The sequence below is a fragment of the Eleginops maclovinus genome, chromosome 4 (genome assembly GCF_036324505.1).
Source record: "Eleginops maclovinus isolate JMC-PN-2008 ecotype Puerto Natales chromosome 4, JC_Emac_rtc_rv5, whole genome shotgun sequence".
Lineage (NCBI taxonomy): Eukaryota > Metazoa > Chordata > Actinopteri > Perciformes > Eleginopidae > Eleginops > Eleginops maclovinus.
This window is the reverse complement of record NC_086352.1, coordinates 10,726,466-10,739,226: the sequence shown is the minus strand read 5'-3', so window position 1 is coordinate 10,739,226 and position 12,761 is coordinate 10,726,466. Positions and strand designations below refer to the sequence as shown.

Sequence of the window (12,761 nt, the reverse complement as noted above, 5' to 3'; positions counted from 1 at the left end):
ACACCCATTAAGTGATATAGTGATACATTACAAATCATTTTCCTCCAATAATTGTGGTGTTCCTTTGGGAGTTTTTCATGCGATGCCAGGGTTTAAGTACAGAGGGTGGTAGGCTTTACACAACACCCTGAGATAAATGTGTAATTAGTCATTTTGGGCTATTTAAACCACATTGTATTAATTGAGTGATATAACCTGCATTTTTATTCAAAATTCAAACAAATTAGCATATGTCTTTGCCCATTGTGGGTAGAGTGCAGGGTGACCAGTGCACTCCTCCTGTGGCAGTTTGAGGTCCTGTGAGCATGACTGCGTTTGATCTCTCCTTCCACATGATTTCCTGCATCAGCTCCACTTGTTGCATGGTGTTTGACCGACTTTTTAGTAAAATGCAAAAGTGTTGATCAGACATAATTATGGAGTTGTATGGTGTGAATGCTTTTGGGTTTTGTTTTCAGTGAACGACCACACCATAGTTTTCAAAGTAAGCGAGAACCAAGACAAAGAACTAAAAGCTCATCAGCGTTACTCACTCCTCGTCCCGTCTCATAATGGACTTTTTGTCATCTTTCGAAGGCAGTGCTGATGTTGTCTCTACTTTCAGCTCAGAGATGGATGCCTTTTTTTTTCAGTATGCTTGACGGGCTATAAATCTGTTTGGCTTTTTCTTTGTTTTTCTGCTGATGAAGTTCCTAATTTCTGGTGTTTGTTTTCATCTTTTAGAAGAAAACAACGTTGCTAACTCATCTGTCGCTGCGTTAAGAAACAGTGTTTGCAGATGTATAAGCTTTGTGTATTGTAGAGCAAGGCACTGGTTTTACTGTTTTAGTCAGGAAAAGTGTGAAGCTGTATAATTTCAGTTTTTGTCCAAAGTAAGTAATGCTTTTCAGAATCAAACATGCTGTTTTAAGCTATTTACACATCCATAACCCGGTGTCCTGAGGCTGTGATTGTGATTCTTATTCAATTCCTTTCAGTCACTCCTCCCTTTACACAGATTTAGTCAAACATGAATACATTTTTATTCTGCCATCTGCAATCAAACCAGGGTGTCAAATATCAAATTAGATTAAAAGCTGAGATCAAAACATTATGTATCGAGTCTTTTTTTTCTTTGTGAAAAACCCACCTACCTCCTTTGCAGCATACATACAGTAAGCATCAATGAACACTTAACTTTACTTCAATTCAATCATCATAATTACACAGCTACATAACCTTTTGATATTGAAAGGCACTAATTAACAGATTTAAATTCTACGCTGTGAATCATTTCTTTTCTTTTTAAATATATAGCTTTTAAAATAGGATTGTATTTTATGTGCAAATCAAATTGTGCAATTTCAGCTCTTTCAAGGGTGATTTTCCTCCGCTAGATAAAGTTGTTAATGCTTCTATTGGCAGAGCAAGGATGAGTTTGACATTACTTGAGCAATAAAAGAGCTTCAGTGGGTTACATGTCAGAGTGTATCTCTTGAGCAAAAACAAAAATTGCCTACTTCATTTCTTTCAAAGTGACAGTTCCTACACAGGAAACAAACAGATAAAACACATGTTGTGGGAACGGTTCCAGTAGAGTGATTTCAGGCAACATTCAGGGTTGCAGCGGGAAGCTACAGAATCAATGTTTCAAAGGGACTGATGGTTTCACTTTTGTCTGAAGGCTGCAAGTATGTGCGGTTATTGTGAGAGAAAGTGCAGTGTCAGCAAAGAGAGAAAGGAGGTGAGTGATGGTACTCCCTTTCTGTAAATAAGACTGGTGGTGGTGGAGCAGCTGCAAAAAATCATTTTCTCTGCTTGTAAATTTAATATTTTTTTTAGGAGTCTGCTTTTGAGTGGATGAGATAGGACACTGAGCTTCTTAAATCACATTTTAAAATGTTTCAGTGAGATACAAATGATGAAATAACCAAACAACTTCATTACTAATATATAAGGCAATGATGCAAACTGCATTAAATGTGCAGCAAGAAAACAAAACAGCAAGTCTGCATCCAAATATAGTACTGTTCCACATTCGCCTGTGCAGAATGTGTGTCAATCTTGTTATCCTTGAGGCTATTCATCTTTGGGGAGTACTCTTTCACCTCTAAACTAGACTGCTCCTATTAGTCATGACTTTAGAGAGATATACTGTAAGTAGATAGCTGACAGTCCATTCAAAAATGTAGGTCCCTAGTAAAGGCACTGGCCATTTTCTGTAGTGGCCAAACTGTGGTATTTCAAGTTCTGGGTCTGTTGCGTGATGATGTTGGGCGCAAATATATATACTGTATATATATGTATACTGTATATATATGTATACTGTATATATATGTATGTTTTTAGACATACAATTTAAATGGAAATGTGATTTTGCTCCCAGGGTCCATAGATGCAGAAGATACCCAGAAGATTTGATTAGATATATTCTCCACAGTCTGTCCATTTTGGCTTCATGCACCACTGCACACTTTCATAGCAATAAACCTGGTCCTGTTTCCATGCTATCCAGCTCTCTTCCGTGTCCATTAACAGCCCATCCACATTTTTTTCCCCTCCATTGGCTCTATTTAAGACCACTGTCCAGGTTGTGTTGAGCAATTATTCTTAAAAACTCTCCTTCTTTGTAAAGTGGTCATCTTGAATCATTTATCAACTCAGTCAGAACCTCTATGCTGCTCACGTGCAAAAGATGTCAGGCGAGTTTTGTTTCTGCTGATCGGCCATGATGTCGGACCGACCTTTTTTCTGTGCTGTCAAGCCTTGAGGCTGCTGAATTCGGCTATATTTTCCTAAATCTCTTTTGTGCATTTATTGACAAGGTAGAGGAGTAGTAGGCAATGAGTAAAAATTGTACTCGGGCAATGAGAAAGAAGGAGTAGTAGGATAATGTATGTGGCAGCGATGCCTGTCCAGAACCGTCAGAGTTTTATACGCTTCCCGTCACGCTGCTCTGCACTGCCTGATGACTTCATGGCCCCGAAATAGAGGTTTTTCTTCAGTAGAGACCTCCCTTGTCCACTAAACGATTAGACCGATAGTCATTTCGGTATGATTACTGGGCGTTGCTCTCTAATCAATTTCGATGTTTTGGGCTAAGCGCTGTGATGCGATGGGTGAAAGGGTTCGTGACGTTAAAAGGCTGCTTTCAACGAGATGTCTCCTCATGTTAATTTCCTTTTTTCTTTTTCTCACTACAGGATAATTTCCCTGCAGGAAACCCAGAGCGTCTCCAAGATCTGAAGTCCACTGTTGATCTGCTGACCAGCATCACCTTCTTCAGGATGAAGGTAGCTGTGTGTAGGAAGGCGTGTCTAGGCACTCAATATAAGAGAAATTGAACGAAACATAAACAATGTAATAAATAATGATGGAGCACAACACTAAAAAAAAAAGATCTCTGAAGATGTAATGTTTTATCGCAGAAGTGCCTTGCCCCCTGAATAAGCGAACAGCACTTTGAACCCTGGTCATGGCTGTGAAATCAAACAGAATTCAGTCATAAACATAAACCCTGATTGATTTTAGGCACCTTTCATTTCGATTCTAACTCATAATTCATGGAAACCTGTCCCTGTGTGTGTGACCATTCAAACCCAAATGATTTTTTGCTGCACGATTTCTTGACTACAGGCTGATGCGGTGGGGTCATGTTTGTGTAACGGGTGTTGACCTGCATACTACTGTAAGCCTCTGTGTTTAGAACGCTCCCAGCTCTCTCCTGTTTCCTCCCCTTGTCCCTCTCCCCCAACACTACATCTTGACTTTTGCCGCTATATGAAGAGCTTGGCTCTATTCAGAGCTCTTTTGCTTGGAGTGGGGGTGTAGTGTTAGTTCACCGAGGCATAGCTAAGATGGCAGCTATGAGCAAAGGAATGAAATCTGTCACTTTAGGTTACCAATGCTTTCACTCTCTGCCATTCCAATGCTGAACTTCATCGTGTATACGCACAGCAGCTCACACACCGGAGCTACATTGTTACTATACTGCGCACACACACCTAAATGTCTGGCCACGTCAATTATGATATACATAATGGATGTAAGAAGGTTGCCCTTTTTCCACAAGCAAGCGATAATGTTAAACGTACGTGCAATATGATGTAATTACTTTATCACTTCACTGACGGATGGCACATCATAACAATTCATTCAAGACAGTAAATGTCATTTATATGGATTGACTACATCATCTCTAGTTATTGGATGATTTTAATATAAACGGCTATGATACTGAAAATCCTTCAATTGACATGTGTGTATTTGCTTCTTGCGTGTGCAGGTACAAGAGCTCCAGAGTCCGCCGAGAGCCAGCATGGTGGTGAAGGACTGCGTGAAGGCGTGTCTGGACTCCACGTACAAATACATTTTTGATAACTGTCATGAACTCTACAACCAACTCCTTGACCAGGTAAGCAGCTTTCCGATCATTTTGCCAAATCTTCAACTTAGACCTGTCACATAATGACATTGTTGGCTTATTGAACAACATATGGATGTGACTTTTCATGATTTTTGCTGACCTCAATATTGCCCATGGTGTTGACGTGATTGCTTGGAGTGCTCAGTTTTCCGCAATGTAGAAGTTGTTTTTAATATGAGATTGGTTTTTTCCGCTGTTCAGCTTTAGTGTTCTTTTGTTTATTGTTGTTATGGTTGATGTCGTTGTTGCTTCCCTGGGCTTGAAAGTCATAACCCAACCCACTACTGCCCCATCCAAAGCAAAAACAATCTACAAGCTGTTTCAAAATGTTTTTGTTCCTAACAAGAGGATTTTTTATTTTATGGATGGTTCACAGGCTAATGGTGAGCAGAATAATAAAATATATTTCTTTATGTTTATTGTTATTGTAAAGTTTGTTTGGTTTTACTTTCTAAATGTCTCAGTATGATAACAAGAACAACACGCTTTATTGTCGGTTTGCTGCTGAGCAAGACAACAATACAACAGAATTACCATGGCTAAAAGAAAGAGAAAACAACACATTGGTTATCTGTGCGAAACAACAGCAGCATTCATCTAGCAGAAACATAAAATGCAAATAGCAGTGTAATAATAGAGTATAATCAAGCTAACTTTAATGAAGGCAGCTGACAGCATACCTGCTCTGCTGATTTATGTAATCACATTTCATCTACAAACTAGCATCTCAGCATCTGGTAATTAGTCAAGCTGATGGGCAACGCTAACTAGATAACTGGCTCCTAATGGGGTCTTTATGAAAGAGCTACCTGCACCTATGCAAAATAAGAAGAGTTTAAGCTTGGTGATGTAGGCTTCCTAAATAAAATAGGAGAATACCTGAACAACCCAAAGGGTGCCTTTAATTACTGGTTACCTTTAAAAGTCATTAATATTGAATAGAGTTATTACTTCAGGGCAACTCCTAATTAATGGTGCAGAAACTCCACGTAAAACACTATTCATTTCATTTTGTACTGACAGAAAATCTTTCTATGGCTGGAATCAATTCAGACGTATTGCGTATTGCTGTAAAAGCAGACAATTAAAATGTGCTTTTTGTTAACTTGGCATTCAAATTTCAACCACCTGAGAAAGAGAGATCTGGCCTTGAAGAGACATATGACAGTACATCTGCATCAGGCATTTTACAGTTATTTTGGCTCCAGATGGATAATGTATGAGCAAAAATATAAGTTTGAACATGGACAGTATAAATAAACTAGCATGAGAGTATGCTGCCATACTGCGTCCTCGTGTAATAATGTATCACTTGCATACCATGAGCAGCCTGAGGCATGTGTTCATATAAAGAACTCACAGACTCACTTAATTACATTTTCATGAAACATGGCATTACTCATTCTTAAGTAAGGGCATGCTTCTCTGATCACAGGGAGATTTCTATGGAATTGAGTTTACTTGATTTGGCCTTTTCGGGTTAAATAATCAGGCAGTTCCGCCTGATTATTTCACGGTTTACTTCCCAAGGAGAATGGTCTCCCCACCTCAGAATATAATGTCTTTAAGATAATGGGTGCAGCCCGCTCAAAGTTGAATAATAAGCTTCCTTTGTTCAAACAGCCTGAAGGTTTGTAAGCAATTACCAAACCTGGAGAGATAGACCGTTTCACTAATTACATCGTCTTCCACCACAGTTCCATAACTGGCAGCCTCTCCAGCAATGTGTCCTACACGGCAGAAGAAAAAGACATCAGCTTCCCCCTAAAGCAAATCTCTCTGTGGATTCAAATTATTATGTTCACATACACTAGGTAGCCTTTGACTCAGCAGTTAGAAAACAATTCACACTCCAATTCTCCGGTTGCTAACGATGACTGAGTGTGGCGACACAGTCACTGACACGATGGTCAGGCAGGCAGGGAAATATCCCAGCCACTACGAGGCATATTGCATGACATAACACAAAGCTCTCTGCCTCGGTCTGTGCGTAAAATGAATGAGGGAAAGAGGGTAAAGGGGAATGTAGCTTAACGGTTTCCTACATTTTGGCGGAAAAAAGAGCTAGACTAAGGGGAAATAAAAGGAGAGCAAAGGAGCGATGGAAAATGCTCTGTGACGGAATGTGGAACTGCAAGGATAGTTCACAGCCCAGAAATGCTAAGTAGCATGCACTTGCGTCTATGAAAAATGCACATGTATATGCACACATGAATGTATTATTCAAATATCCATGCTTAAGTAGGCAGATGAATAGAAGCAATCTGGTTATGAAGAGGGAGGCTGCTGTTTGTTGACAGGTATGCAAAAGCAGGGATCCACTGTGCCTGTTTGTAAGAAAAGACGCAGAAGAGCTAGAAGACTCCTCCACTTGTTACTGAGCAGGCAATTCAAATTGATTTGATAAGTTTCCCTCTTATCGCCATGATCACATATTTGCGAACAATACCCAATTGGTTGATAACTGCATTTGAAGAGCATGCTGTTTGTCTTCAGAATATGTGCCTTTGTGTATATCCTTTCATGCAATTCTTAAACAAACAACCTTTTTTCTCTGGGCCTTTAAACGCAGCTTCAGTTCTACGCACAGCTCTTTCTCTTGGGATTTTTCCATGCTCCAAGAACATCCTTCAATCAGAGATTTGTGTCACATTGTGAGAATTGATGAGGCAGTTGTATGGTAATGCTGATTTCTCCCACACAGGGACTGAAAAAGCTAAACAATAACCATAAACCACAATCTACCCTCTAGAGGACTGATGCATTTCTATGAATATTTCTGCTAGTCCTCCCTCCACCACTATTCACTTGGAGTAGTGAGTTCAGGACAGTGTTCACCTCCTAGTACAACTGAGAGTGAAGCCCATGGGTATGTTAGGGCTGTAAAAAGACAGCAAGCCACTTAATCACCTTTAACAATGTGTGTGTACCTACTTGAGGTGAATACAGATGAGCTAAGGGAGTCCACACTACATTTTAGCTCGCTGCATAGCGCTTTCAATTTAGTAGGGATGACACAACCTTCAGTGTCCTTCATATCCATACAGCAATGCACGCGCACACGCACAAGGATACACCCATCGACAGATTTTTGCATAGCCGAGCGACCTCCTGTAGAGATACTTGTTTTATTATCACATGCCTCCAATTAAGCAGGAACGTACCTTGTTGAATATATTAGTTCCCCTTGATGTACTGGTCCTTTATCGGCAGTTTTACCTCTTCCAAGTAACCATCACTTTTGTCATTTCATTACCAATGAGTTCAGGGCTGAAAGTGATTTAAGCATTGATCTAAACTCATAAATCGCTCATTCGCTTTTTACAAAACACTTGTTAACCTCTCAATATTTTGAATCGGTGATGGATGGAACAAGCAGGTCTAGGTCTGGTGATGCTTGCCTTAATTTATGATCACACAAACCACTTTACCGGTTTTGCTAATGCATACTGTAGATGTTTACTCTATCAAGATAAACATGCATTCTATGTGAATCCCCAACACAGCCTTTGATTATATTACATGTAGAGCTCCCTTTTGCCTCCACTTTGGAAACTGCTTAATTTTTCATGTGTTGATACATAGCAAGGATGGGAATATGCAAATGACAAATTCATGAGCTTTGATCAATATGATGTCTGGGATGGAACCGCCCATGTTATTAATCGGTTTTCCCGACGATGGCACACACGAGGATAGATTTCACTTTTGCAGTCCCAAACCCGAATGATTAAAGCAGTGAACCCTGGGCTGACACAATCTACTGTCACAGAATCAGCTGTAAGCCGTATTTGTCTTCCTTGTTGCAGTGAGATTAAATTGTGTCGCTCTTCCAGCTGCAATATGTGCCTCGCATCACAGGATTTAAAAAACGTCAATCAACGTTATCACATACAAGTTGATTATTCTATGAACTGACTAAGTTTTAAGGATTGACTCAATGGCAAATTAACTCATGTTGCATTTCAAGCTCTCACTACAGCGTCTGCTCAGTGCAAAGTCAATATGCTTAAGGTTGTTAAATAATTCAACCTAAATTATTCAATAACTGATTGGAACATGTTTCATTTTTAACACATTTTCCTTTTCACCAGCATTCATCAAGTAAACATTTTGCTTTAGAGTTACATACACCAAATGAGAAAATGTGTATTGCGTCCTCTTGGGAGGGTTCGTCATAGGGGGAATATAGATCACATTATAATCTATGACTGTCAACTGTAGGCACACAGCCTCTCAAGAGGATGCAATTCACATTTTTCTCCTTTTTAGATCATTGTCAGTTTGCATAAGCGCATGTTTTCGTGTGTGTGTGTGTGTGTGTGTGTGTGTGTGTGTGTGTGTGTGTGTGTGTGTGTGTGTGTGTGTGTGTGTGTGTGTGTGTGTGTGTGTGTGTGTGTGTGTGTGTGTGTGTGTGTGTGTGTGTGTGTGTGTGTGTGTGTGTGTGTGTGTGTGTGGGGTGAGAAACACTTCTGTCAGTAAGGCTGACCAGTGAGTGCACTAAGCTCTGTGTTTTCGGTGTGCATGGCCTAGCCTGCGTTCTGCAGAACATGTTAGTGTCAGAGCGAGAGACTTTGACAGTTACTAGCTGACTGCAGATCAGTATGGTTACACTCAGTGTGGGGTGAGCAGAAGGCAGGGTCAGTGAAAAATTTCATATTTAACACCCGTCACCCCAGGACAGCCACAGAGATTTCTGCAACACACTTTGATGCGCACCCACACAAACACACTACTGATGGGTGATTACACTTTCAAAGCTTAAAACATTTCAGTGTTGGCAAATCCTGTTGTTTGGGAGCTACATAAACTCAACAGCTCAGTCATTAATGTGCCCTTTTCCAACATGCTATTGGCAAACACAATAAAACGATATGCTGCACATGGCAGTAGTTTTTTTCCACACGCCAGCAGGGCACAGTGTCAGTTTACCTGAGGAGATAAAGGTGTGCAGCCTGCAGCTCTCCAGGTTGGCAGGTTGGCTGGTTACTCTATAAAACAAAACAAAATAAAACTCCAGATGGTAAAGCTGGATAACATGCACTTTGTATTTTCTATAAGTGTGGCGGTAATTTGAATATAATGCGGTAATGGAGGCCTCCGATACTTACACATGAATGATAATGTATTTTGATCATCACTGAAAAATGATTGACTAAAATAAGGATAAAAAAAAGGTTTCTGAATTCATGACATAACATCTGGAATCTGGTTTTATGATTGAGGCTCAGTTTTATTGTTTTACTGTCCTTACACGATCGTTATCTACTATAATGCTAACTTATTCAGTTCAGTTAAAATGTGAGTTTATTATCACTAATATAAGCTCTATTTGCAACTCCAACATGAAACAAGGGAACAGCCATTTACCATACACTGAAGACAATATTTGACTCTCGCCATCTTTGTTTCCTTCTTTGCAGAGCCGGAAGCAGGACATCCCCCGAGAGGAGCAGGGTCCGTCTATAAAGAACCTGGACTTCTGGCCAAAACTCATCACTCTAATGGTGTCTGTGATCGATGAGGACCGGACAGCTTACACCCCAGTCATTAACCAGTATGTACTCCTTTATAATGCTTTTTATCAAGCAACGCGCACTTCATTAGTTGCTACGCCAGCTTTTGGTGGTAAGCAGTTTGGTTTTCTCATTACACATGCATTGCTGATCATCGTGTTTACATTATATTATTTAGATATAGCTATTGATCCTATTGAATTCAGAGGTATAAATGACTAAAAAGAAGAAGAAAAAGCAGAGTTTTGTTGCTTTTGCTAAAGCTTCATTGTGTAGGGTTCAACCCAATGATTGATGTGTTGTAAAGGTAGTATCAGTGTGAAAAGGAAATGTTTGAAGTAATAATACTCCAAGATAAATAAATATGTGCCTTTAATAAGGCTCTACTGATTTAATATGTACTGATTTGTTAAATTTTTACTGTATTTCTGTATTTATTTGGCTTAATTAAAGGCAAATCAGGCTTCATTATTCATCACGTGTGGTTGTTTTAGAGAATGTGAAGGAAAGCTCAAAAAAAACTTCTCCTGTAAATAAATAAAAATGCTTTCCTGCTTTTGGAGACATGAATGAGCACAGTGTTGCGCAATAGGGCTTTGAGGCAGCCAGAGAAGCCAACTGTAAGAAATGCTTTGTTTTATGGTGAGCCATAATATGGATGGATAAAATGGGATTGCAGTGTTGCAGAGTTATATAACAGATGAAAGATTTGTTTTTTTAGAATGGGAAATAGAGGTCTGGTTGTGGTGGTGGTGTTGAGGGGGGACGTTTGTGTTTGTTTCCTTCCTGGCGGAGCGCACATTAGAAGAAATAAGATGAAGCATATTATTCTCTCTTTGTCTCGCTCACACATACATCCCCCCATTTTCGAGTCCCCCTGTTTCGTTTCTCCTTCCCTCGCTGATTTACGATGCTTATTAACACTCTGTTTATGCCCTGAGCCTTCTCTCTTACACTGTCTAATGATAGATTTGCAATATTCATGCCCATTTCCTCCACATTCCCCTGGTCAAGTTACAGAGAGACAGCATCTCCTATGCCTTTTCACTATAAACCCAGGAGTGGACTTGTGTCCTTAATAATGGGAGCTGCTGCCAGAGGGAAAACTGTTAATATGTGACTCTGTTTCCCTGCCCATGAGGATATTTACTTTGGAATGCAGCCTAGATATCTTCTAGACAAAGACTGATCTACAGACTTTGTTTTCTGATTAGAAATATAAAATTGGTATGCTGCAGTTGTTCTTTAAAATGTAAAGGATAAGAAGCTTTAGAGATTACTCCCGTGAATACTCATCAGGCGGATGTAAACAATAATTTATTTCACAACATAGAAAAGATTGTAAATCATCCATTCTACAGGCATGCCGAGAAGCTGCAGATGTTACATTTTTGTCATTATGATTTTTGTCTCCCCCTCCCACAGCGCACTGTGTGTGTGTGCGTGATTACAGCGGAAATCACAGAAGTTGAAAAAAGATTTAGAGAGTGATTGAGATGAAAGGGGGAGCAATGGTTACTGGAGATTATTTTTCTCTGTCAAATTGCCAATGGGAGCACACATCTTCGTTTCCGCCGTAAATGGATGTGCCAGAGATTTGGGAGGAAAGAGGAAGGTGTGTGTGTTCGTTGGCATTCGTCATTTTCCAGTCCGAGATGATCGCTGTTTCAGTTTAAAAAATGGTCGATCAAAGGTGTGTTTTTTGTTGTTCCAAACAGGGCGTTTTCTGGCAAAGTAAAACCAGATAATCACCTCTCTCAGGCCATGCCCTGTCATCCTTGAATGTCCTCCCATCACTATCTGAGGATACGGATAATTGAACCATCGACACCTCACATTCAAGCTTTGACTGAAAAATCCATAGGCATTCAAAATAGCAGATTACTTTGCAAATGGGTGGCCGCCCTTTCCCTCACTGTCCCTTTTTCTGATGCTTTCTCACTTCCTCCTACACTTTTTCATCTTTAAACCCTGTGCATACATCTCGATCTCCCCAAAATTCAACCAGGTTTCCAAATAATGGCGGATTAATAGATTATGAGATCCGCCAACCATGTCTCGATGCACATCTGTTAAAGTCGTTTGTTAGAGATTCAGGCTGGGCCAACCCATCAGGCCACCCAGTGGAGCGTGTCATTATAGGGAAATGAGTCTGATTGGAATCTGTTTCTATTCCACCAGGTTTCCACAGGAGCTGAATGCAGGCAAGACCAGCGCCGAGATCATGTGGAGCCTCTTTGCCCTGGATATGAAGTATGCAATGGAAGGTAAGTAATGCTGCTGATCACACAATTATCTCTTGCTCGAGGGAATGTGTGTGTGTGTGTGTGTGTGTGTGTGTGTGTGTGTGTGTGTGTGTGTGTTTAAGCGAGTAAATGAGAGCTAAGGACAAAAATGTTGCTGAAGAATGATAGCGTACACTTTGCATCTCGTTGAATGTGGAGCTGCTTGTTAGGTGTTTTCTAATTAGCAGTTAATCCCAATGTAGTCCTACTCAGGAATACGTTTTACTGTGCTGTATGCCTTTTACCCGAGTGCTGTTGTTTATCAGCTGCCTGTGGTCAGTTCTAATGAGTATCTGCATTACACACCGCGGGTTTCACTTTATTGATCATTAAAGAGAAACTGTGTCTTTTTTAAATCAAGATAAACAATTGATTCATGGTATAATCGAAACAAGTTGCCTTGTCTGTGTAAAGGTGAGCTCCTGTGTGTGGTCCGGTTGTTTTCACGATATAAGATAAGAGGAAAATCACCAAAGAACGTGTTCTTGTTGGAAACTTGGAGTGTTTGTTTGAGCGTAGACCCAACAGTATTCTGTATGTTACCTCCTAACTTTT

General features: G+C 40.1%; 1 protein-coding gene across 1 annotated transcript in view; it reads left to right on the top strand.

The window, feature by feature from the left end:
* Positions 1-12,761, top strand: part of LOC134863818 (protein unc-13 homolog C-like) — a 93,587-nt gene that overhangs the window by 43,110 nt on the left and 37,716 nt on the right. Inside the window, 4 exon segments of the mRNA XM_063882541.1 lie at positions 3,183-3,272; positions 4,265-4,393; positions 9,829-9,962; positions 12,103-12,188. Coding sequence (XP_063738611.1) covers positions 3,183-3,272; positions 4,265-4,393; positions 9,829-9,962; positions 12,103-12,188 — 439 coding nt within the window.